The sequence below is a fragment of the Salvelinus fontinalis genome, chromosome 34 (assembly GCF_029448725.1).
Source record: "Salvelinus fontinalis isolate EN_2023a chromosome 34, ASM2944872v1, whole genome shotgun sequence".
In the NCBI taxonomy this organism is placed as follows: domain Eukaryota; kingdom Metazoa; phylum Chordata; class Actinopteri; order Salmoniformes; family Salmonidae; genus Salvelinus; species Salvelinus fontinalis.
In genome coordinates, this window is record NC_074698.1 from 37,295,813 (window position 1) to 37,323,297 (window position 27,485).

At 43.5% G+C, this 27,485-nt stretch overlaps 1 protein-coding gene across 4 annotated transcripts in view; it reads left to right on the forward strand.

The window, feature by feature from the left end:
- The first annotated feature begins 1,576 nt into the window (after positions 1–1,576).
- The window catches only part of tnrc6c1 (trinucleotide repeat containing adaptor 6C1), a 78,949-nt gene continuing 53,040 nt past the window's right edge, over positions 1,577–27,485 (forward strand). For 3 of the 4 annotated variants that reach the window (XM_055898621.1, XM_055898623.1, XM_055898624.1), the window contains exons 1-3: positions 1,577–1,877; positions 13,780–13,882; positions 16,276–16,297. In XM_055898621.1, the coding sequence (XP_055754596.1) occupies positions 13,820–13,882; positions 16,276–16,297 (85 nt within the window). In that variant the 5' untranslated portion in view covers positions 1,577–1,877; positions 13,780–13,819. The remainder of the gene's footprint in view (positions 1,878–13,779; positions 13,883–16,275; positions 16,298–27,485) is intronic. The other variant, XM_055898622.1, reaches the window with a different exon arrangement.

Here is a 27,485-nt window from a genome sequence, read left to right on the forward strand (position 1 = left end):
AGTTCTCCTATCTGAGACTCTTCTCTCCTCCACCCCTCCTCTCCCCAGTGACAATTCCTCCTTTAATTTACCTCCTGTGTTTGCCACGGGGCCAAGTTGTTACACGTTAACAGCCTGACCTTTTATCTCTGGCAGACAGATGTCGCAGGGTCGGCAGGGGTCATAATTGAATCTCTAACCAGCTCCACGGCGTACGTTGACTCCCTGTGACCGCGATCGATACTAACGTCCACTCTGGTGACATCAAGTTCAACAACCCCTGTCTGGCCCCCTGAGTCTGCCTAAGATGACACTTAACCCTTTATAGGATCCTACTGGACACACACACACACACACACACACACACAGACACACAGACAGCCTGGTAGCTAACAGGGGACATTGAATTATGAACGTCTGTAGAAGCTATGACACCCCCAGGAGTATTTTCCATAAGCCATGATTAGTGTCTCTCTCTCCCCCTCCCTCTCTTCCTCCACGCCTCACCATGTACTTCATCATGATGTAGGCTGAGTCATTGTGCTTTGCTACTGTCGCCGTAACGCATATCTCTGCCATAATCCATGTGGGTGACGTGAGTCCAGATGGTTATTTCATTGTGTGTACTCATGGGGGGCTGTCATCCCATTTTATTATCAGAGTCATAGTTTTATGGTCATGTATATGATGTCTTCTGATAGACACACATTCATCTAAGCCTCTAAGCAACAGTATCAGATGGGGTTTGCTTAGCCTGGGTGTGAATGGTAGATCAGAGCTAATGAGAGAGAGATATGGGTCCTTAGTGAGATCCAGATTTGGCTCGTTGCACAGTGAAATATTTGTCCGGCACTCTGATCATATTTGTTTGTCTCTTGAGAGAGCGAGAGAAGGATGACAGAGATGAACTGGAAGTGGGAGAGAAAAGTATCGTTATCATTCCAGCATGACAAAAATATTGACTTGTGGAGGTAATTGTGTTTTCCTACCCGACCAGATAGTAGATAGCATAGAAGCCCATTGTAGCCTCCAATCTTCCATGCTGAGTCTCATTCTGTAGATTTGAATTGGCCCAGTTGGAATCATCACCTTAAGCTGCTAGAGAACCCTGTGGAGTCCACTTAAAAATCTATTTCATTCTTTGTTTGCAACAACAACCCAAAATAATATAAAAAATAAGGCATGGTGTGGAGTACTGCTGGTGTGTATGTGTGTGTTATGCAAATAGGAATGGAATGCTGGGCTGGCACAGAGACACTAACATGTTTGTAAGTGCTGGTGTATGATCAACATAAGATGTTGAAATTGTGCCCTCTGTAGGTGAAAAGTACATATCCAGCGAAGCATAAACATTGCACTTGCTCACATAACACATTAGGAACTAAACATTCTAAATCTTCAAAAGCTACAGAACTGTGAGCTCAAACAGTGTATAGCTATTGCATTGCATTGCTTTCTTATTAAGCAAGTCGGAAAGGGAGAGGAAGGAAGGCAAGGAAACAAGGAGGTAGAGAGAGGTTGGCCACTGTAGTTGTCATGGAAACGTCGAGGCGGAGCATGGAGAGGCTTTTTGAGTGGGACCAGTTTGTTATTGGAGGTCACGTGGGCAGTCGCTAGGGACAGAGGCACGTCCTGTACCTCGGATTGTAGCGTTGCGAGCTGCTGCTATCGCTAGTTTGAACAAAATGGCTGCAGAGGCACCACTAACGAAAGCCCACTGAACGGTAGGAATTATCATCGACGATGTTTTAATGGATATCTTGGAAATACACCCTCTCCAAATATTGGATTTTGCAAGAATTTGCTCTCTTGGATTCCTCTATTTTCGAGCATTTCACAGTCGCGTGCTGTAAAACATTTTTTTGCACTTTTAAAAATGTCAGCTCATCAAAGACAAGGTAGGTTACTGAAATTGCATATGGTGTTCATTTTTATATTTAGCTGAAACGTTACACAAGTTGTACCGATATACTTTATCTTGCTGGACATTAGCTAGCTTGTTTGCTTAAATATCGCACTTTGCTGTCATTTCTTCCTCTCTCTGACACTTGCTCTATTTCACGTTGTTTCCGAGATAATCAACATTTGCTTTGGTTGTTTGCAATTAAATTCGAGACTAGAAAACACTTTTTGAACCTAAAACTTTGCCAACTGGTTAGGACTACAGAGAGCTAACGTTAACTGTATTGCTTTGCTTCTGTATCTTCTTGCTGCGACCGAATTCTTGGTCTGTGATACGGGTATCAAGGACAGAACATCGAATATTGTCATGCAAATTACGCCTCAAATTGAATTCAAATTCACTAAAACCCACAGTAAGAAATAAGGTAAGACGTATTGTATTTTCTAATCTTTTAACATGATTTATTTAGAGAAATATTTAAAGAGGGGCGGGGATTCGCATCCAAGCAACTTATATGCGGCTGCAGCTTCCGATTGATAAACAGCATCAATTTATCAAAACAGTGCCTAATGCCTTCATGTTTGAGCATTGCAACATTGTTGGTAATTTTCTAAATTTGACTGATAAGGTCTTGTTTTTAATTAAATTAATTGTAATAACCATTTTGAAAATGTATTCATAAAATGAAACAAAACTGAAATGCAAACATATAATGCACACTGGGAGGAAAATTATCAGTATAGCTAGAAAGATGCAACTTTGACCGTGACATTTGCATTGACCAATGAAATTCATAATGGGCTTCAACAACATCCCACATGCGCATGCAGAATGTCATGTGTTTGAAATGCTAAGCACATAGATCTATTCTAGAGTAAGCAGGTAGGCATTCGGTACTGCTGTGGTGATAAAATAGACAATGTAGTCAAATACAGATACAAAATTAGCTGGTTGGGGTCACAAGCAGGACTACTATCCAATGACCGGTACAGTAATGGGGGTGGTTAAACAAATTAGCCAAGCAATTGCGGGCTCTATCTGTGAGGTTATACACATTTGAGATTAGAGTGGTTTGGAAGTCCATCTTGGATCCTTTCCCATTCTCATGGCACTTCTGGTTAACTGCTTTGTCCCTGGTCTTGTCTAGAAGGGATAGAGTTTTTGTCCAAATTGACTTTTCGTTGCAGGTTAGGAAAACAACTTATGGCATCAAATTTGACAAGCTGCATCCCATCTAGACATAACCTTTGGCCCTTGTGTGGTCGGAATACAGCCAATCAAATCTCTCTAGTCTAACCAAACCGACATGGCTGAAGCTGGGTCCACACTTCCAAGCTTGGTTCTCTGCTTCAGCCTGCCAGGTTTCTGTTGGTTGCTGATTCTTAAAAGGTAGGGACTAGCAAGCGTTTTCCTCCTCTTGCTTCCTCTGACATGAATACACATTTATTGTTGGTGGTAACTGCCTCCTGCTCTGGGCATGCAGTCATAATGGCAGTGCTGGGCTGCCCTGGCATGAGTCTGTCTGTCTCCCAGAGAGGAAGCGGCTTGCCTGGCTGAAAGATGGGCCATGTTGGATGAGCTCCAGAGGAAGGTTGCTTTATTGTTCACAAGGCTTTGTTTATTTGGCCTGTTTATTTCAATTGAGACATACAAGCACAGGGTTATTTGAGAAAATGGATAGACCCATCAGAAGTTGCAGCAGTTTAGCTTATGCTAGTCAACACCCGTCCCTAGATGTGTTTATAGGAAGATGTCCCGTACCATTATTTCAGCCAGAGGGACTCCATGGCACAATGAGCTGTTCTTCTACAGTTGGAATCCTTTGAACTGTCAAGATGTCATAATCTCTTTTAATTGAAACACATTTTTCCCTTCCTGTATCCCCTTATCCCTGTGACATCTGTCATTACACTGTCTTCACAGTTACTTGACATCGACCACCCCACACTCTTAATGCTCTGATTACTATACAGATCAGGTCTTAGGCCTGCACTCAGTTACTCTCCTCAGCTCACCATACACACAGTGGCTTGATAGCTAGGTTAGGTTTCTGTGGCAGCTCTGGCAGTTTGGCTTACAGGGTAGTTGTTTGCCTTTGAAATGACTAACCTTGCTCTTTGTGAAATGCTCTGATGTAAATCCATCTCTAAGAAACAGTTTGACATGTTTTGACTTTGCATGCCACACTATTGGCTAACCAGGACAGGATCTCTGAGGTAATTGGCTCTATTTCTTACAAGTTAGCGTTGTTGATAGTCCCAAATTATTCCCTGATCTGCCCCTCAGAGATTTGCCAGGCAAGGCCTAGAAGAAGAACACACGAATATCAACAACTTAAGAACTGTCAGAAGAATCCAAACTTCTTATTAATCAGGTCTGAATAAGTACAAAGCCATCGAAGCACAGATCAGCATAACTAAAGCGTATCACTCTCCTAGTCCCAACTCAGCAGTTTGCAGCCAGAATGGCAAATTCATTCTTTATAATTGAGTGTCAAACAAGTGGATGTACTAGGCTGAATATGAAGTATAGTGTACGCCTAAGTGAGGAAAAGCCTTGATCCACAGCCTCTTCACATGAATAATTTAATCTGATTCTGAATACCGCCAACACCCAGCAGGTTCTGTCGCTAACTAATCATTAGCTCAACTCTATTAAACATCTTTTTGTTGATGATCTAAAGAGTGGACCTTTTCATTCTTTGTTGTGGGTTTCATATGCTAGTGTAACTAAGCACTCAACAGCCAGTCTGTTTGATTTGACAGATAGCCTTGCAATAGATTGTCGTTTGCATTCAGCTCACACACTGAATTGCAAATTCGTAAAGTTGTGCAGACTTGCAAGGGAAATATCAGTTTGAGAAGGAACCACACTTGAAGATATTCTCCCCACTACCCACTATTAGAATCTCTCTGTTCTAGATTAAACATCGATCTCAGTGGGAGATATCCTAGTGATTTTATAACTGCAAATTCAAAGAGTTGTGCAAGCTGGCAATGGAAATATCACAGTCTGCAAACCCCACTTTGAGAGATTCTCCAAGATATTCTAGTGAATTCATGAATGGATATGGACGTCCATCCTCCTAACTAGGCTACCAGACTTGAAACGGAATGGACGCCATCTCTTTTGATAAGATGTAGACTAGACTTCTGAAGCACAATCCTTCTGTTTCCTTATAAACAACTCATTCCCCTTATAATGTTATTGACTTTTTCCCTATTACGGGCAGCAGTCATTCAATGGCACCATGTTGGTAAATGTTAGGCCAGGTTTAAGGAGCCATGGAGCTGGCGCTGGGGCTTTTCTCTCTGCTAACGCATGTTCACTCCCAGAGGGGCCGAGCTCTGGGGCAGAACACTTGTCATTCTCCAAGTAGACCTAAATGAGGCAAAAGGGAGATTATTGAAAGGCCCTTGAAGTGAACAGTAGGGTTTGTCCCCTGAGGTCTGACTGAAGGTTTGGCTTTCTGGTTTCGTAGACTTCTGAAGAGAGGCCCACTTGAGGTGACCAATTTGTGCGTCATCCACTGATTCCACTCTCTATCTAACGGCCACTCAAGCCCAGTGTCAGTACTTCAATAGACCTTATATCCTTTAGCCTTGTATGTAAAAATATTTTGTATAATATATATATATATTTTTTTAATTACACTAAGAAATGCAGACTAGGCTAATGGAAGTTAGCTCATCAGTTGGACATTCAGCAAGTTGTTTTATTGGATTTACACAAAGTTCTGGAGTTCTTCTTCACCTGCTTCAGTAAAAGTTGTTCCTGACTCCCCAGCCCTGCACAAAGACAGCATTTATTTCGTTGATCGGTCTTAATTTAGTCTTCTTGCTACGTGAGTTTCCCTTCACATACAGCCCTTTCCCTTTTCAGACCTGCTGGATAATGGCTTTTTATGAAGATGAATGTGGAAACAGAGCAAGTGCTACGTGATTGGAGTCTAATAAGTTATTTTGTTGGGGACGTTCTGTGATCTATTGGAGCAATAAGTTGTTTGACCGGGCTCGTGAAACGGCTGCTCCGGTTACTGACGGAGAGGATGAAAGTCATTGGGAACTTCAACTGCTGGAGCCGATCCATAGATTTTTTTTTTTCTGGTGGCCTGCTAAGAGTGCCAGGAGGAGTGTAGCATCTGAAAAACCTCCTGTCCTTGTGGATCAGCCCTGGCCAGAGCATTAGCAGGACTTCATAGAGAATAGTTTCTAGTTCTTTGAAGAGGGAGATCCTCTTCATTATTTTAGAGGAATATCATCAACTATTGCCCAGTTGTTGGAAGAGGGAGATCCTCTTCACTATGTTAGAGGAATATCATCAACTATTGCCCAGTTGTTGGAAGAGGGAGACCCTCTTCATTATGTTAGAGGAATAACTATTGCCCAGTTGTTGGAAGAGGGAGACCCTCTTCCCTATGTTAGAGGAATAACTATTGCCCAGTTGTTGGAAGAGGGAGACCCTCTTCATTATGTTAAAGGAATAACTATTGCCCAGTTGTTGGAAGAGGGAGACCCTCTTCCCTATGTTAGAGGAATAACTATTGCCCAGTTGTTGGAAGAGGGAGACCCTCTTCATTATGTTAAAGGAATAACTATTGCCCAGTTGTTGGAAGAGGGAGACCCTCTTCCCTATGTTAGAGGAATATCATCAACTATTGCCCAGTTGTTGGAAGAGGGAGACCCTCTTCCCTATGTTAGAGGAATATCATCAACTATTGCCCAGTTGTTGGAAGAGGGAGATCCTCTTCACTATGTTAGAGGAATATCATCAACTATTGCCCAGTTGTTGGAAGAGGGAGATCCTCTTCACTATGTTAGAGGAATAACTATTGCCCAGTTGTTGGAAGAGGGAGATCCTCTTCATTATGTTAGAGGAATAACTATTGCCCAGTTGTTGGAAGAGGGAGACCCTCTTCCCTATGTTAGAGGAATATCATCAACTATTGCCCAGTTGTTGGAAGAGGGAGATCCTCTTCACTATGTTAGAGGAATAACTATTGCCCAGTTGTTGGAAGAGGGAGACCCTCTTCACTATGTTAGAGGAATAACTATTGCCCAGTTGTTGGAAGAGGGAGATCCTCTTCACTATGTTAGAGGAATAACTATTGCCCAGTTGTTGGAAGAGGGAGATCCTCTTCACTATGTTAGAGGAATATCATCAACTATTGCCCAGTTGTTGGAAGAGGGAGATCCTCTTCACTATGTTAGAGGAATATCATCAACTATTGCCCAGTTGTTGGAAGAGGGAGATCCTCTTCCCTATGTTAGAGGAATAACTATTGCCCAGTTGTTGGAAGAGGGAGATCCTCTTCATTATGTTAGAGGAATAACTATTGCCCAGTTGTTGGAAGAGGGAGATCCTCTTCCCTATGTTAGAGGAATAACTATTGCCCAGTTGTTGGAAGAGGGAGACCCTCTTCCCTATGTTAGAGGAATAACTATTGCCCAGTTGTTGGAAGAGGGAGACCCTCTTCATTATGTTAAAGGAATAACTATTGCCCAGTTGTTGGAAGAGGGAGACCCTCTTCCCTATGTTAGAGGAATAACTATTGCCCAGTTGTTGGAAGAGGGAGACCCTCTTCACTATGTTAGAGGAATATCATCAACTATTGCCCAGTTGTTGGAAGAGGGAGATCCTCTTCACTATGTTAGAGGAATATCATCAACTATTGCCCAGTTGTTGGAAGAGGGAGATCCTCTTCACTATGTTAGAGGAATAACTATTGCCCAGTTGTTGGAAGAGGGAGATCCTCTTCCCTATGTTAGAGGAATAACTATTGCCCAGTTGTTGGAAGAGGGAGATCCTCTTCACTATGTTAGAGGAATAACTATTGCCCAGTTGTTGGAAGAGGGAGACCCTCTTCACTATGTTAGAGGAATAACTATTGCCCAGTTGTTGGAAGAGGGAGATCCTCTTCACTATGTTAGAGGAATAACTATTGCCCAGTTGTTGGAAGAGGGAGATCCTCTTCTCTATGTTAGAGGAATATCATCAACTATTGCCCAGTTGTTGGAAGAGGGAGATCCTCTTCACTATGTTAGAGGAATATCATCAACTATTGCCCAGTTGTTGTTTTTTTCTCTTTCCTTATACAGTACCACTCAAACGTTTGGACACACCTACTCAATGCTGTTATCAAGGCAAAGAGTGGCTACTTTGAAGAATCTCAAATATAAAATATATTTTAATTGGTTTAACACTTTTTTTGGTTACTACATGATTCCATATGTGTTATTTCATAGTGTTTATGTCTTCACTATTATTCTACAATGTAGAAAATAGTACAAATAACGAAAACCCTTGAATGAGTAGGTGTGTCCAGGCTTTTGACTGGTACTGTGTGTGTGTGTATAGATAGAGGTATATATCTCACACACATACGTGTTTGTTTCATGAGCTAAAATTAAAGATCCCGGAAATGTTCCATACGCACAAAAAGCGTATTTCTCTCCAATTTTGTGGACAAATTTGTTTACATCCCCGTTAGTGAGCATTTCTCTTTTGCCATGATAATCCATCCACTTGACGTGGCATATCAAGAAACTGATTAAACAGCATGATCATTACATAGGTGCACCTTGTGCTCTCTACAATAAGGCCCCTCTAAAAAGTGCAATTTTGTCACACAACAATGCCACAGATGTCTCAAGTTTAGGGAGTGTGCAATTGGCATGCTGACTGCAAGAATGTCCACCAGAGTTGTTGCCTCAAGTCGTTTTAGAGAATTTGTCAGTATGTCCAACCGGCCTCACAACCGCAGACCACGTGTAACCGCCCAGGACCTCCACACCCGGCTTCTTCACCTGTGGGATCGTCTGAGAACAGCCACATTTTAAGTTCCACCCTTCAGCTACCATCAACCCCTGCCATCTATCTCTGAACACCATCCAGTTTACAATTGGCTCATTCATCCCCCTCCTCTCCCCTGTAACTATTCCCCAGGTCGTTGCTGCAAATGAGAACGTGTTCTCAGTCAACTTACCTGGTAAAATAACGGTAAAAAAAATAAAATAAAAATTCTATTTGCCATATATTTTTCAGATGTAATGTTTCACAAAAGTTCTGAACCTTTCTATTCTCATAGTTTCTACAGATTGTAAATTAAAGAAACATTTTTGTTCAGAGTATTATTATACTATTGGTGAATTGACTATGACTTTTCAAATTACCCAGCAGTGCTATCTGCAGAGTTTGCTCCAGGTAAATTCTTCAGCCATTCCTGAACTTGCGACCAAAAACAAGCTACATATTTGACAGTACCAAAACAAGTGATCTAATGATTTTCTCTCTTCGCAGCAAAATCTGCAGTGCTGGGATGGTTGTATCACCCATTAATATAACATTTAATTGGTTGTAAGTATTTTGTACAATTTAAATTGAAGAACTAAGTTTTGAATCTGGTGCCGTTTTGCGTATCAGTTCAAAAACCATGTACCATGGAATCGGTACATAGAAAATCTCTTCTCAACTATCTTGCAATCTATATGGCACAGCTATCACTTTTTTTGTCCTGAAATGAAACTGGTATACTTTTTATCACAATTTTTTAAAGCCAATTTTGGTCTTTAATGCAGAGCTGACAGACAAGTTCCTTACTTTCTCCCCTTCCAACTGCTTCTTCCATTTTTGCGGTAATGCTGCAATTAGTTGGTTTTAATTTTAGATTGAGCAGACATTTTTGTTAGCTGCATGTGTGACAAGTCAACCAGTCCTATAATTTATAATTTTATAATTTATTTTCAAATTATATCTTTTTTTGATCAATTAGTATATTTGAGTTTAACCATGATATTTGTTGGAATATTTGTTCTGTCTTTTCTGGTGGATTAAACTGAAATTGCAACCAACATTCTATGGCTTGTTTTTAAAAAAGGTGTAATTTTGGAGATCATTTCATTTTCAAATAACAGGAAGAGAGCGGTTGTAATCTGGGAAAAGGCCATTCTTGAACATGGGGTGAGCCATTCTTACTGAGCTGCTAGAGAACCTGTTTGAATTTAAGTGTAGTTGTATGATTGAAGCCTTTAGTGAGATCATTTTTTATTGAATCGTTTATGGCCTCCAAATTAATATTAATTATAATTTTGTCTGGCTTGCCATTCCAAATAAAATATAATATAATTGTATAAGAGATTCTCCAAAATTGAAATATTCCAGGCATTTATGTATAAATTACAGTCGTACTTTATCAAAAGCCTTTTTCAAATTCCGCTGAGAATACCAGGCCTGGTTCCAGATTTTTAAAATGTAACTGTCTTTGTTTTATGTAGATGGCTGGAGAATTTTAAGCAGTGTTTGGGATACCCGAAAGGGCTCCAATGTGGCACATCAGATCTCGTTTTCCAGAGCGTTTTGGGAAGTGCGGTCTGTCTTCCTAATGTACGATCGTGCCGAGCAGAGGGGCTGCAGTCTGATTCCGCCATTGCGGCTGCTAGCGAGCAATCCTTCTCCCGGGGGCTCAGCAGCCTCTCTCTTATTTGTCTTGCTGCGCTGGCATTCCTGGCTCTGTGCCCAGTGACTATCGTCTCGCAAGCCCCCTTCCCCCCACCGCGCACACACAGCCCCTCGGTCTCATTGCGCGCCGCACACACACCCTCCACCTCCCCCTTCCTTGTATGTGTTCTCACATACACCAGAGTGTCTGGATATCAACAGCAACCTGCACCACCCCATCATACCATTACCCTCCTTATTGTACGGTCCTTCCTCTACCCTCTCTCTGATTGCCTTTTGTCTGCATTTGTTCCCAGAAGCAGTCTGGTTTAATAGACATCACCTCTCTTATCCTCTTGTTGTGTGTTAGTGGTTCTATCCTCCAGCACCATTGTTGTAAGGGGTTTACCTCACCAGCAGCATCCAGCTCAAGGCTGTACGTTTAGCTTATCAATCACTGTCTTCCTGCTCCAAACGGACTGCTGGCTGGCACTGCCTCAATGTCCATGTCAGTCATTCAACCCTCTGACAGTCAAAACAACTAATTTGTTCAATGTCTCTCTCATTTAGGTAACTTATTTAGGCATTTCTTGGGGATCCATCTCTCTAGACCACACACACACACACACACTAGGGCTGCACAATTAATCGGATTCACATCGAAATCGCAATATTGGTAAGATCCATGTCACATGATATTTTGAAAGGCATCTCAGCCCAGTGTAACGGACGTTTTTCTAGTTATTTTTCCTCTTGCAGCAGCTTCCCCCACACACCACGCGCTGCCCCGTCACGCAAGCAGCACCGTTCCTCCTCCTCGCTGTTAGGACTATATGTTTGCATGCTGTTCTGTTGGGTCAAATGCAGTCAACCGATTGTTCCAAACAAGAACGATGCTGCTTTCAACTTAACTTCTTAAAATAAGTCATTCTCTTTCTATGATTCCGACAGGTCATCCAAGTGATTTGATCTTTGTTCCACGTCAAATTGCAATCGTAATATTTGTTTAAAAAAAACTAAAGTCCTTGTTTTACGGTCCTTTTACCAGAGTCGTCTTACACAAGGACCAACTGATCCCGAACAGAAATGATTCTGGACAGTTTCCAGTATGTGTAGCCTAGGTCTATGTTTTCCGGCTCAGCCTGTGCTAGACAGACAGCAGTTTACATCAACTGGGCCATCACTCCATTCCTCTGATACTATGTGACACTAGCACAGTGCATCAATATTGAATGGAGACCGTGGCTATATTTAGCCAGCAGCTGTAGCTAGGCTTCATAGCTGCGCGGTGGGCCCCACAAAAATAAATATTTATGGATCTAATGGGTTAGCCGTGGTATGGAAGCACATCGGAGTTCTGAGGCAAATTTCCATCCACATAATCTCAGGTCTTCAACCCTAAAAACAGCCAGACGATATGAGTTGCCTATTAATAGCTCTGTTCTTTCCTACTGCTGCTCTTTGTAACCAAATAGGCCAACATGAAGACGCTGCAGCGGCTTATGGGTAGTCAACAGTTTTTCACTTAACACATGGAGCTACATGGAGCACTCGGCTCTGTTCCAAGCTAGTCTGTGGCCCATAGTGTGAGGTAACTCCCGGTGAAGTGTTAAGAGGACCAAAGCCAAGATTATCCCCCGAGATTGGCTGATTAGCCCGTCGGCTGGCCAATCAGTGCATAGCTACGTGGATATGTGAGATACGGCGTGTTTTGTGTGTGATTTCTTTGAGACATTCGCCAGCCTACACACATTACTATTATCAGGTCAGTTGTTTTAGCTAGGTTGTTAATTGTCTGCGTGAGCAACTGATCCTCCTGTTGTATTGAAGTCTGTGGTAGACTTGCCTTATTGTGCTTCAGCCTGCTTCTTTGCCTTCTGTTTATATTGTATCCTAATGGAAGAAGGGGAGCAGACTGTGTTGGTTATGGGAGTTGTGTTTTTATAGGCTAGTCATGTTTCTCAAACCTTTTCCTCCAGACATGTTGAATTCCAACAAAAGCACACCTGATTTGGGCTCCCAAGTGGGGCGGTGGGCTAAGGCACTGCATCTCAGTTCGAGACGCGTCACTACAGACCCTGGTTCGATTCCAGGCTGTATCACAACCAGCCGTGATTGAGAGTCCCATAGGGCGTCGCACAATTGTCCAAGCGGCATCCGGGTTTGGCCTGGATGCCAAACCCGTCATTGTAGGCCGTCATTGTAAATAAGAATTTGTTCTTAACTGACTTGCCTAGTTTAAATTTAAAATTAAACTAATCAAATGTGGTCTTTCTAGAGACTGTCAACCCTGATGCCCCGAAGACCGGTGACTAATATGCAGTGCACTGTGCAATGGTCTTAAAACCTAACTGACTCGGGATCAGTGCTTAAGGGCCAACATCCACCACCACCTCTCCACCTGGCTGCACACTCATCAGGCCTCGGGAGCTCTTGTTGCCAGGCGATGGCACGGCATTGCAGCACATTTTTAGATGCAATTTCTCATCTCCGGTTCAAGGAAACCGGATTCCAATTGATGTATTTTTCCATGCAGTTCTAATTCTCCCATCTCTGTCCTTAAATGCCGGAGCTTTTTAAGTGAAAAGAGAAAAGGCCTAGGCTTATTAAGGCTAAATATAGGATTGGGATGCATCCCAAATGGCACCCTATTCCCTAATAGTGCACTGGTCAAAAGTAGTGGACAATGTAGGGAATAGGGTGCCATTTGGGACGCTGTATACCCGACTCTCCTCTGGAACAACTTGCTGCTCGTGAAAGGATGTGGAAATGTCATTTTTTTTTTTTTTTATGGCTTTGGAGCATGTTTGTGGAGTGGAGGCTTGGCAGGCCTTTGTCTCTGAGAGCTGGGTACCTACCAGGTAAGATGCAGTACTCTGAGGGATCTGGGGAGTAGCAGTTTTTTACTGAGTGTGGCTGTGCCTCACTTTACCTGGGCCATTCAATACTGGTCATAGAGATGTCAGGCAGCCGGTCAAAAGCAGTGCACTGTATTGTGAATAACAGGGTATCTTTTGAGACGCAGCCTTACTCAGCCTACTGAGTCTGGGTTGTCTTGGAGGTGGCGGTAGGTACTGGCTGGATGTCTGCTGATTGAAGAATGGGGCCTCATATCAAGGGTTTCAGTAACACTAAGAGGACCACAGCTCTGGCCTCCACCAGCACCACAATGCCTCCTAATAGGTTCCAGACCACACAAGTCATCCACACAAGCCAGCCTGAGCCAATACAACCCAAGCCACACACACACACACACACACACACACGCAGTTCAATCTGTTAATGGTGTTTCTATTGTCTGTACATTCCCTCAGTAAAGAGCTGCAGTGAGAAGTTATAACTCTGCTTCAGAATGGAATTCATGGGACGGGGAGATTCCAGGTGTTCACGTGCAGACAGAGTCCTCTCCTCGTCAGCAACCGCGTTGTAAAACATGTCTGTCTTTTGATCCTCTGTTCCAGCCGAGAGAAGAAGCAGGGAACACAAGACCAGAACCATTTGATGGAAGAAAAGAAAAAGAGAAAGCAAGAAGAAAAGAAAAAGAAGGAAGCTGCTCAGAAAAAGGTGTGATGTCATATGGTTCTTGTTGTTTGGACAAACTTCTATCGTACTACCTCTAACAAGCACCAACCCCTGTTTTTATCCTACTACCTCATACAAGCACCAACCCCTGTTTTTATCCTACTACCTCATACAAGCACCAACCCCTGTTTTTATCCTACTACCTCATACAAGCACCAACTAGAGGTCGACTGATTAATCGGAATGGCCGATTAATTAGGGCCGATTTCAGGTTTTCATAACAATCAGTAATCGCCATTTTTGGACACCGATTATGGCCGATTTACATTGCACTCCACGAGGAGACTGCGTGGCAGGCTGACTACCTTTTATGCGAGTGTAGCAAAGAGCCACGGTAAGGTGCTAGCTAGCATTAAACGTATCTTATAAAAAAACTATCTTAACATAATCACTAGTTAACTACACATGGTTGATGATATTACTAGTTTATCTAGCTTGTCCTGCGTTGCATATAATCGATGAGGTGCCTGTTAATTTAACATTGAGTCATAAGCCTACTTCGCCAAACGGGTGATTTAGCAAGCACATTCGCGAAAAAAGTCATTGCACCAATGTGTACCTAACCATTAACATTAATGCCTTTCTTAAAATCAATACAAGTATATATTTTTAAACTTGCATATTTAGTTAATATTGCCTGCTAACATGAATTTCTTTTAACTAGGGAAATTGTGTCACTTCTCTTCAGTTCAGTGCAAGCAGAGTCAGGGGATATGCAGCAGTTTGGGCCGCCTGGCTCGTTGCGAACTGTGTGAAGATAATTTCTTCCTAACAAAGACCGCAATTAATTTGCCAGAATTGTACATAATTATGACATAACATTGAAGGTTGTGCAATGTAACAGCAATATTTAGACTTAGGGATGCCACCCGTTAGATAAAATACAGAACGGTTCCGTATTTCACTGAAAGAATAAACGTTTTGTTTTTCGAAATTATAGTTTCCGGTTTTGACCATATTAATGACCTAAGGCTCGTATTTCTGTGTTTTTATAATTAAGTATATGATTTGATAGAGCAGTCTGACTGAGCGATGGTAGGCAGCAGCAGGCTCGTAAGCATTCATTCAAACAGCACTTTCCTGCATTTGCCAGCAGCTCTTCGCTGTGCTTCAAGCATTGCGCTGTTTATGACTTCAAGCCTATCAACTCCCGAGATTAGGCTGGCAATACTAAAGTACCTATTAGAACATCCAATAGTCAAAGGTATATGAAATACAAATGGTATAGAGAGAAATAGTCCTATAATAACTACAACAAAAAACTTCTTACCTGGGAATATTTAAGACTCATGTTAAAAGGAACCACCAGCTTTCATATGTTCTGAGCAAGGAACTTAAACGTTAGCTTTTTTACATGGCACATATTGCACTTTTACTTTCTTTTCCAACACTTTGTTTTTGCATTATCTAAACCAAATTGAACATGTTTCATTATTTATTTGAGACTACATTTATTAAGTTAAAATAAGTGTTCATTCAGTATTGTTGTAATTGTCAAATCGGCATCAACTTTTTTGGGTCCTCCAATCGGTATCGGCATTAAAAATCATAATCGGTTGACCTCTAGCACCAACCTGTTTTTATCGTACTACCTCATACAAGCACTATCCCCTGTTTTTAATGGTGTAGCTTTACACAAAGCAAGATGATGATATCAGCCTCTACCCTGTGCCCTGCTCTCTTCCTCTCCTCTTTCACCCTCCCTCGCTCCCTCTGCTCTGAACCGTGTCAGTAAGTGATCCCTTTCCACTCCGTTGGCTAAACAGGCTAACGTGTCATGCTGCTTCTCTTTATCACATGCAGCCTCCTGTGAGGCTGAGGAAAGCAGAGCTGAAGGGGGGAGCTGGCCCGTGTGTGTGTGTGTCTTCCTGCATATGCCACTGTACCTGTGTGTGTTGTCTGCCTCTTATTTCACTTTCTGGCTAACTAAACCACATGACCCACCAGGTAATAGCCCCTAAGCTCAGCCGGTGGAGGGATGGACATAAAACATGTAGCATTATAATAGGCTAATAAGAACATTCCCCTGAACATTCTGTTCCAATGGAATGGGCTGGCTTCAGTCAGAGCAAGGCTGAAGTGCAGGCAGCCAACCCAGTAGCATGCTAACGCTAGCAGGCTAACTCCGAGAACGGAGACCTATTGATTGTCTGTGTTGCTTTAAAGATTGACATAAAACACATACTTCAGTTAGGACTCCTTTCTTTATTATGTGTATTTGACAGGGACAATAGGCCTACACATCAACATTTCAATAAATGTGGCAGTTTTATCCAGCCAGCTCATTTTCATCTGTAGTCCTTTGTACTTCTGTTTTTTGCGTGAACTCTTTAAAATAAATCTGTTGCTAATATGTTCTTCCTCTTTCTTTCCAGGTCACTGAACAGAAAACCAAAGGTGTGTTCTCATCTTTTTCAACATTCTGCAACCACTCCTACCTCCTATTACCTTAGACTGACTAACTGATTGAAAAGAGAGGGGGATGGGGGAGAACGATAGTTGGAGCAACAGAAAGTGAGAGTATGCACAGTGTGCGCTTAGCTGGCAGGGGATTGAAGTGAATTGAACCCAGAGCACTGTAGATAGAACACATCCTCTCACTTCCCTCTGTGCCAAAGCTCTTAATGAGCGAGACAGACGGACTGGAGAGAGGACCTGTTATGTGGCGTGACTGGCCAGATGGGGCCGGGAGGGGCTTATGTTTTGAGGGATAGTCGCTAGGAAAGCTCATTAGGGCATCTGTTAATGGTCCTTGTACGGCCTTCTAGCACTTAACAGGAGGTTGGGGAAGTGGGGGGTTTAAAGGTCAAGATGAGGAAGGCACACTTAGTGTAATAACCCTACAGGGTATAGTAGGCTGCAGGACTGTATCTACTGGAGCCTGTCTGTGCTGCTGAGCTGCAATACTGAGCAGTAATCTGGGTTAGTTAGCTTTGTTAGCCTGTTTCCATCCAGTTAGCTTTGTTAGCCTGTTTCCATCCAGTTAGCTTTGTTAGCCTGTTTCCATCCAGTTAGCTTTGTTAGCCTGTTTCCATCCAGTTAGCTTTGTTAGCCTGTTTCCATCCAGTTAGCTTTGTTAGCCTGTTTCCATCCAGTTAGCAGTAATCTGGGTTAGTTTTCTTGGTTAGCATGTTTCCACCAAGCCATTTTGTATGGCTGAAAAGTCCCCTGAAAGCTGGCTGTGACACATTAGAATGTGGTGTTGACTGTTGAGGAGAGCAGGGTTAGTGTGAAGGTGCAGGATAGGGTAACAACAGGTTGGGAGAGCCCACCAGCGTAATACTGAACCTTCTACTGTGGTTGGAATGGGGAGGCCCAACCTGGGTCTGATGGCGGGAGGAGGAGAATATATATGCGGGTGGATGGAGGAATAGAGAGATTGGGGTGAAAAGGGCAGAAGGAAATTCACCTGGCTTGTCACAAACATATTCCTGAGAAGGAAATGACAGAAGTGAATGAAAGGGTCTGAAGGAAAGAGACTGCAGGAACAAAGTACATGAAAGAAACTGAGTAGTGTGAGAAAGTGAGTGAGAACACACTAGTTTCCTGTCTACAGTTTACACATGCAGTGCACATCTAGATCAACATAAAAGGCACGTGTACACACACGGCTAAGGCATACAGTACATTCATATAAATAAGTTCCCTATTGCCTCACCGACCTCCACTGGGCCTGTGGATGTAGTATAGGCACTCATACAAACACAATTATATCAATGCATAGGTCAACAGACTTTTATGAATACATTAGTGCATCTGTATAAACCAGGGATATTCAACTCACCCTACGAGGTCTGTCGCCTGCTGGTTTTCTGTTCTACCTGATAATGAATTGCACACACCTGGTGTCCCGGGTCTAAATCAGTCCCTGATTAGAGGGAAACAATGGAAACAACGCAGTGGAACTGGCTTTGAAGTCCAGAGGTTAGTTTGAAGGGGTCTAGACTGTCACATAAAACAGTTGACAAGTACACACACAGACACACGTGTCCTTATGTATGGTTTCCATCAGCCAGTCCCTAGTGTGAAAGCAGCACGTATTGCCTTTGGTGATTGTCTCCTACCTTTCTACAGTGTCTTCCTGGCTGTGGCCTAGTTACAGGTCATCAGCCTCTCTCCATGCAGTTCTGGTTCTTAGCCATTTCTCTGTCTCTATAGAGTGAGAGGTATTCTACCACTACCATCTGGTGTTACAACACAGCCCTGCCTTAGTTTCTAGCACCTCTAACATCTAGTGTTACAACACAGCCCTGCCTTAGTTTCTACCATCTGGTGTTACAACACAGCCCTGCCTTAGTTTCTAGCACCACTACCATCTAGTGTTACAACACAGCCCTGCCTTAGTTTCTACCATCTGGTGTTACAACACAGCCCTGCCTTAGTTTCTAGCACCACTACCATCTAGTGTTACAACACAGCCCTGCCTTAGTTTCTAGCACCACTACCATCTAGTGTTACAACACAGCCCTGCCTTAGTTTCTAGCACCACTACCATCTAGTGTTACAACACAGCCCTGCCTTAGTTTCTAGCACCACTACCATCTAGTGTTACAACACAGCCCTGCCTTAGTTTCTAGCACCACTACCATCTAGTGTTACAACACAGCCCTGCCTTAGTTTCTACCACCACTAACATCTAGTGTTACAACACAGCCCTGCCTTAGTTTCTACCACCACTAACATCTAGTGTTACAACACAGCCCTGCCTTAGTTTCTACCACCACTAACATCTAGTGTTACAACACAGCCCTGCCTTAGTTTCTACCACCACTACCATCTAGTGTTACAACACAGCCCTGCCTTAGTTTCTACCACCACTACCATCTAGTGTTACAACACAGCCCTGCCTTAGTTTCTACCATCTAGTGTTACAACACAGCCCTGCCTTAGTTTCTACCATCTAGTGTTACAACACAGCCCTGCCTTAGTTTCTACCATCTAGTGTTACAACACAGCCCTGCCTTAGTTTCTACCATCTAGTGTTACAACACAGCCCTGCCTTAGTTTCTACCATCTAGTGTTACAACACAGCCCTGCCTTAGTTTCTACCATCTAGTGTTACAACACAGCCCTGCCTTAGTTTCTACCATCTAGTGTTACAACACAGCCCTGCCTTAGTTTCTACCATCTAGTGTTACAACACAGCCCTGCCTTAGTTTCTACCATCTAGTGTTACAACACAGCCCTGCCTTAGTTTCTACCATCTAGTGTTACAACACAGCCCTGCCTTAGTTTCTACCATCTAGTGTTACAACACAGCCCTGCCTTAGTTTCTACCATCTAGTGTTACAACACAGCCCTGCCTTAGTTTCTACCATCTAGTGTTACAACACAGCCCTGCCTTAGTTTCTAGCACCACTACCATCTAGTGTTACAACACAGCCCTGCCTTAGTTTCTAGCACCACTACCATCTAGTGTTACAACACAGCCCTGCCTTAATTTCTAGCACCACTACCATCTAGTGTTACAACACAGCCCTGCCTTAGTTTCTAGCACCTCTAACATCTAGTGTTACAACACAGCCCTGCCTTAGTTTCTACCATCTAGTGTTACAACACAGCCCTGCCTTAGTTTCTACCATCTAGTGTTACAACACAGCCCTGCCTTAGTTTCTAGCACCACTACCATCTAGTGTTACAACACAGCCCTGCCTTAGTTTCTAGCACCACTACCATCTAGTGTTACAACACAGCCCTGCCTTAGTTTCTAGCACCACTACCATCTAGTGTTACAACACAGCCCTGCCTTAGTTTCTAGCACCACTACCATCTAGTGTTACAACACAGCCCTGCCTTAGTTTCTAGCACCACTACCATCTAGTGTTACAACACAGCCCTGCCTTAGTTTCTAGCACCACTACCATCTAGTGTTACAACACAGCCCTGCCTTAGTTTCTAGCACCACTACCATCTAGTGTTACAACACAGCCCTGCCTTAGTTTCTAGCACCACTACCATCTAGTGTTACAACACAGCCCTGCCTTAGTTTCTAGCACCTCTAACATCTAGTGTTACAACACAGCCGTGCCTTAGTTTCTACCACCACTACCATCTAGTGTTACAACACAGCCGTGCCTTAGTTTCTAGCACCACTACCATCTAGTGTTACAACACAGCCCTGCCTTAGTTTCTACCATCTAGTGTTACAACACAGCCCTGCCTTAGTTTCTACCATCTAGTGTTACAACACAGCCGTGCCTTAGTTTCTAGCACCACTACCATCTAGTGTTACAACACAGCCCTGCCTTAGTTTCTAACATCTAGTGTTACAACACAGCCGTGCCTTAGTTTCTACCACCTCTAACATCTAGTGTTACAACACAGCCGTGCCTTAGTTTCTACCACCACTACCATCTAGTGTTACAACACAGCCGTGCCTTAGTTTCTAGCACCACTACCATCTAGTGTTACAACACAGCCCTGCCTTAGTTTCTAGCACCACTACCATCTGGTGTTACAACACAGCCGTGCCTTAGTTTCTAGCACCACTACCATCTAGTGTTACAACACAGCCCTGCCTTAGTTTCTAGCACCACTACCATCTGGTGTTACAACACAGCCGTGCCTTAGTTTCTAGCACCACTACCATCTAGTGTTACAACACAGCCCTGCCTTAGTTTCTACCACCACTACCATCTGGTGTTACAACACAGCCCTGCCTTAGTTTCTACCATCTAGTGCACAGGTGTCAAACTCATTCCACGGGGGGCCGAGTGTCTGCGGGTTTTCGCTCCTCCCTTATACTTGATTGATGAATTAACATCACTAATTAGTTAGGAACTCCCCACACCTGGTTGTCTAGGGCTTTATTGAAAGGAAAGACCAAAAACCTGCAGACACAAGGCCCTCCGTGGAATGAGTTTGACACCCCTGATTCTAGTGTTACAACACAGCCGTGCCTTAGTTTCTACCATCTAGTGTTACAACACAGCCCTGCCTTAGTTTCTAGCACCACTACCATCTAGTGTTACAACACAGCCCTGCCTTAGTTTCTAGCACCACTACCATCTAGTGTTACAACACAGCCCTGCCTTAGTTTCTAGCACCACTACCATCTAGTGTTACAACACAGCCCTGCCTTAGTTTCTACCACCACTAACATCTAGTGTTACAACACAGCCATGCCTTAGTTTCTAGCACCACTACCATCTAGTGTTACAACACAGCCCTGCCTTAGTTTCTACCACCACTACCATCTAGTGTTACAACACAGCCCTGCCTTAGTTTCTACCACCACTACCATCTAGTGTTACAACACAGCCCTGCCTTAGTTTCTACCACCACTACCATCTAGTGTTACAACACAGCCCTGCCTTAGTTTCTACCACCACTACCATCTAGTGTTACAACACAGCCCTGCCTTAGTTTCTACCACCACTACCATCTGGTGTTACAACACAGCCCTGCCTTAGTTTCTACCATCTAGTGTTACAACACAGCCCTGCCTTAGTTTCTACCATCTAGTGTTACAACACAGCCCTGCCTTAGTTTCTACCATCTAGTGTTACAACACAGCCCTGCCTTAGTTTCTACCACCACTACCATCTAGTGTTACAACACAGCCCTGCCTTAGTTTCTAGCACCACTAACATCTGGTGTTACAACAGCCATTCCTTAGTTTCTACCACCACTACCATCTAGTGTTACAACACAGCCATGCCTGACTCTCTCCTGTCTATGGCAGGTAGCATGCCCCCACCCCATCAGACACCACTCCTCCCTGTCTACTGGACCATCACCCATGTGGAGGCATTTTCTCCCTGGCGCTGCAGGATGAGGGGATAGTGTAACATAGGGCTACATACCCGGTAACTCTGTTAGCATGGATAGGTCTGCGGTAGACCTTGAAGGGTGAGAGGGATGGATGGATTAAGGAGGAGTAGGAGGGAACATACTCGCAGCATCCATTCCAGACGGAGCTGCAGCCACCACATTTACATAGCGCCATAAGATCACATTGTTATTCCAAATCTGCGGCGACACAACGCTGTCATTTCATAAGATGAATTTCCCGTTTCACATTGACTTAATTACACCCAGCACTTTGTCGCAGCAGAGCCATAAATTGCAGTGTATTCCGGAGGGAATTTATTTATTCCACGCGCTGCCGTCGCTGTCATGTTGTGTCTTTAGTGGCTAAACGCTATGAGAATGAATACAGTGGAGATGGATATTAGCTAATCACTGAACAGAGGCAAGGGAGGCATTCATTCAGTTGTTTATGCTGTATTGTCTAGGAGTATGTTTAGGTTAGAGCTGATATGTCTTTTTGGGATTGTATATAGCAGAGGAGGCTGGTGGGAGGAGCTGTTGGAGGATGGGCTCATTGTAATGGCTGGAATGGAATAATGGAATGGTATCAAACATGGAAACCACGTGTTTGACTCATTCCATTCCAACCATTACAATGAACCCGTCCTCCTATAGCTCCTCCCACCAGCCTCCTCTGGTATGTAGCTGTATCAGATCAAAGTTTATTGGTCGCGTACACAGATTAGCAGGTGCAGCTAAATGCTTATGTTACTAGCTCCAACAGTGGAGCAGAATGGCTCGCAAATCACATATGTGATGTGAATTATACAAATGACTGAGATAGGACAATGGCTGTATATGAGAGCTGTCATTAGGCATCACATAGTGATAGATGCCTGTTTATTTTAGTCTCTCTCACACACACACACACACTCTCGGGTAAGGATTCATATTTTCCTGAAGATATGCCAAGTTTCAATACCAGGAATAATTCCAGTGCCCACTTTAAAGCGTTTAAAACCAAGATATGGTCACTATGCCAGGGTTCTCCCCCAAAAAGAGGGACGCTGTGCCACCTTGTCGGCTTGGCTGCGCCACTATGTAAAGATTTCAGCGCAAATGAAACTGATATTTATTAATGATAGTTACTCGATCTTTGATCGCCAATGACATTGTTGTGAATTGCGGAACAAGTTGTTCATAAATTCTGACCGGTATCATGTCCCTCAATTATTTGAGCGCATTTCAGCACATCTTGACACACATCGCACCCGTAGAATAGCGTTGTCCAATCATACAGACTTTGTAACGGCAGTCAAACAAGTAGAATTACCAACGTTGCTAAGCTTGCTAGATAACCTACAAGACCATGGTGCTTGCCTACGGAGCTGTGAGGGGAACGGCACCTCAGTACCTTCAGGCTCTGATCAGGCCCTACACCCAAACAAGGGCACTGCGTTCATCCACCTCTGGCCTGCTCGCCTCCCTACCACTGAGGAAGTACAGTTCCCGCTCAGCCCAGTCAAAACTGTTCGCTGCTCTGGCACCCCAATGGTGGAACAAACTCCCTCAAAACGCCAGGACAGCGGAGTCAATCACCACCTTCCGGAGACACCTGAAACCCCACCTCTTCAAGGAATACCTAGGATAAAGCAATCCTTCTGCCCCCCCCCCCCCCCCCTTAAAAGATCTAGATGCACTATTGTAAAGTGGCTGTTCCACTGGATGTCATAAGGTGAATGCACCAATTTGTAAGTCGCTCTGGATAAGAGCGTCTGCTAAATGACTTAAATGTAAATGTAAATAACCTCCTTCAACGAATGACAGAATATCTCCTCTTTTTGGCTAAATGGAGTTGATGATTATACAGACAGCAGATCAGCTCATCAGTAACTGGGAGATGAAGAGTGGAAATAGATTAAATATCAAGTTATCTTAATGGGGACCAACTCTGTTTTATAAATATCCCTATCTACGTTTGTTGATTCTCTACAGACGCTCTTATATGGGCAGCAAGTACGAGACATCGCGGAGGAGATGTGCGAGCAGTATTTTCACATGCGTAGGCCAGAGACAAGATTTGATCATGTAACCTATGGATTACAGAATGAAGTTAGGAATTTTCATGCTAGACAAGAGTTAGGAGTTTAGGTTTCAGTGGGATTGGGAATGGATAGGAAAATAGGCTCGGTTTCCAAGCGACAACCTGTTTGGATAATGTGCTGTTATATGTTGTGCTAACCTGCTGCTGCGCATGTTGTGTATTTTGAGGAATTGCATTAATGCGACGTTGGGGGGGGGAATGTTGTAGGCTAATTTCCCGGGTCTTGTCATTTTATTTTTGGGGAAACTGTGACCAGTTCTGGGATCCCAGTTATCCATGTTAATACCTACTCCTGGGTTGCCAAAGCCGACACTTCCAGCGACCACTGCATAACCCACACTGCCTTCAGGAAGACATTAATCTATAGCTGTGTAGGTTAAGGCGAGCAGGCTGAGTGTAAGGCTTGCGCTGGCTGCTGAGGGAGTTGTGGTGGGATGATGTATGGGGTGGACAGGCAGGGTTGAGTCGGCAGGTAAAGTAGCAGTGGAGTGTAGGAAACTGGGCAGTCAGGTAGAGGAGTTGGACTTAATGGGTTACTGGAATAGGGGACGCAGTGGGCCAGTTGGATCTCTCTCATTAAGTCAGTTGTATAACATTGACACTTTGTCACACACACACTCCTACTTGTGTGTGACTGAGAGGTCTACCTCTGAACAGGTCTCTCTCTCTCCCAACCACCAGCTGCAGCTACTCCCCAGTACATTCCACCAATGTTTTATGATCGGGAAATGGTGTGTGTGGAAGGAAAGTCTCCTGTCCTGCTAACCTGAACCAGCTCCAGTCCCTGTGCCCTCATCCTGTCTGTCTGACCTCCATCTTGGGTGCACACAAACACTCAAAGCCGTAAAGCTGCAATATGTAACGTTTTGGGCGACCTGAATAAATGTACATAGAAATGTGTGTTATAGATCAGTCATTCTCATTTAAATCAAGTCTAAGAAGGGTATACTGTATCTGTTCTGTGTGCTATTTCTATGGTTCCCGTTCTTAAGTTTCGTTTTGGCATATTTTACTTTCGGTTTTGTACACCAGCTGAAAATACAATATTTTGGGTTATGGAAAATATATTTCATAGCGGTTGAAATGGTACAATGATTCTCTACATTATACTTGCTTGTTTTGTCACAAACTGAAATTAGGCAAACTATTAGAATTTTAGCAACCAGGAAATGGTGGGGTGATATCTGCATAGTGCATCTTTAAAATATTTTAAATTGTTGAATAAAAGTATAGTGCCATTTCAATATACAGTAGTCAGACAAGTGTTTTGAGTCCTCCTGCCTTTTAGACCTCTATATGAGTTATCAGGAGCCCTCAGAGCTGTTCCTCTGAACTACAGTCCTCCTGCCTCTGACCTCTGAGGGATCAGGAGACTTGGGAGAGAGCTGTTCCTCTAAACTACAGTCCTCCTGCCTCTGACCTCTGAGGGATCAGGAGACTTGGGAGAGAGCTGTTCCTTGAAATTACAGCCCCGTATTAAATCAGGATTAATTAAGGCCTATCATCTCCACCTCCTCTGAGGCCCTCTGCTCAGTATGGCAGCTCAGCTCAACACGCTGAGGAGGGGGAGACAGACGAGCCCTTCAGAGACCCTAAGGGAGACACACACTCCACACACAAACATGGACGGATACATGCGTGTAAATGCACACACACTCTCGTTCTTATATGATTGTTATTAACCTCAGTCTCTCATCTGATCTTATTTTCAGATCAGTATCTTTATACAGTATGCTTCTGTGATTAATCGACTAGCTGATCTGATTCTGATTAGGCTTGGTATCTATATGACTGAAGTTGCCTGTAAGCAACAGTTTTTTTTGTTGTTGTTGCCAACATTGACTGTCATTCATTGGTCTGCATTGTGAAGCTATTCAATGTATTCAGCTCTATTGCACGCTGCCATCTTGGTAAGGCCATGACACATCCCATCCTTTTCTTGGCTGCATTCTATTTTTACATCCATAGCTTCCCTGAACCCAATATGCCACAGTATTAAAGTCAACACTTGTAGTGACTTGCTTTCCAAGACCCGCCACTGCTGTGAAATGGAGTTGAACACTTTCCCTCCTGAACGCAGCCCATTATAACAGAGAAGACCTAGTAATTAATCTCTCCGATCTACCCATGTGTTTCCCCCCCAAACATTGGGCAATAGTAGCCTGTTTAGAGCAGTGTGAGCTGTTGTCGAGGCCTCGGGTATGAAAGCTCTCCATTCAGTTACTCTCTCTGGCCAATTTTAAAGACGTAAGCTATGGAAAAGCCTATAATTGTGTGTGTGGGGCCCAATTTGATGAGTGGAGAGCAGTCTGCATGGTGCGAACACACGCAAACACTGAGACAGACAGATTAAGGGCACCTCAAACTTCAGACATTTGGCCTCCTTTTTTTACTTGTGTGGCTACGAGCCAAATAGCTTTGCACTTATGTCATCTGATGAAATTGAAGCTACTTTCTGCTGAATGTGTTGCACTAATGTCTTTTCTGTGAAGGAAAACTATAGTTGCACCCCCGATCACTATTGAAGCAAAAAACACTGACTTTCAAAATAAAACGCAGGTGAAATGGTTTGAAACACAATGTTTCTTTATTTATATTTTTTTGATTGTGTTTTGAAAATGCCGATTTTTTTTTTTTTTTTTTTTTTTTTTTTTTAACTCTAACGTGACCCCTGGTGGGTGGGTGTGTGTGTGTGTGTGAGATCGTAAAATGGGATCCATTCCCTTCCTTTGCGTGAGGCTGTAGGGTCTCAGGGCCGTAGTTTGATGTGCATCTTTGATGAACTGGGAATCCACACCACGCTCTCCAGCTGACGACTGTGTATCTTACCAAACAGGCTCGTCGCACAGCTTAGAACTGTGTAATCTCTTTTTTTCGCTTTCCATCTCCTACTTCTTTCCATCTCTCACTGTTTTCATGGACTCTGTTTTTAGAGGAAGAATAGGGGTGTAGAGGAAGAATAGTGCTCTAATTGTAAGTGGATTAGAGGGAGGGCTGGATTCAGAGAGAGACACAGATAGACAGACGGGGGGGGGCTGTGACAAACACTATTCTCTGCACTATGTTGTGATTGGTGTAGCCAGAGAACAGACCGCTAGCCCCGCCTCTTTGCTCCCTCCATCCGTCCCCAGTACTTCTAGAAGCCTCCTACGTCAGAGAGACCGCCATCACTCTAATACTGTTCTATTTAAAGGCGGGATGTAGAATACTCCCAGTTTTAACAGGAAAATCCCCTCTGAATCAGCAGCAGGGACAATTAGCCAGCGTAATTTATATGCCTTCCATCTGCTTGGCCTAATGTAGCCATCTTTGGCTATAAACAATGAGGAATGGATGAACGAGGAGGGGTAGGGAGTAGAGGAGAGGTAGAGAGCGAGAAGTCTGATGCGAGACGCGCTCTAGCTCGAGCTTTCCTGCCTGGTTCCTATGCTGCATGCAGGCTGAGGTAGAGCTGGAGCTGGTCAGGGGGCTGGTGGCAAGAGCTGTAGCCCACAATGAGGCTCTGCTGCGGGGGCAGAGGGAGAACCAGAGGGGAAATCAAATTTAAATAATCGAATCAAACATTATTAGTCACATGCGTCGAATACAACAGGTGTAAACCTTAGTGAAATGCTGTCTTACGAGCCCCGAACCAACAATTCAGTACAAATATGAATAAGAAATAAAAGTAACAAGTAATTAAAGAGCAGCAGTAAAATAATAATAGCGCAACTAATATACAGGGGGGTA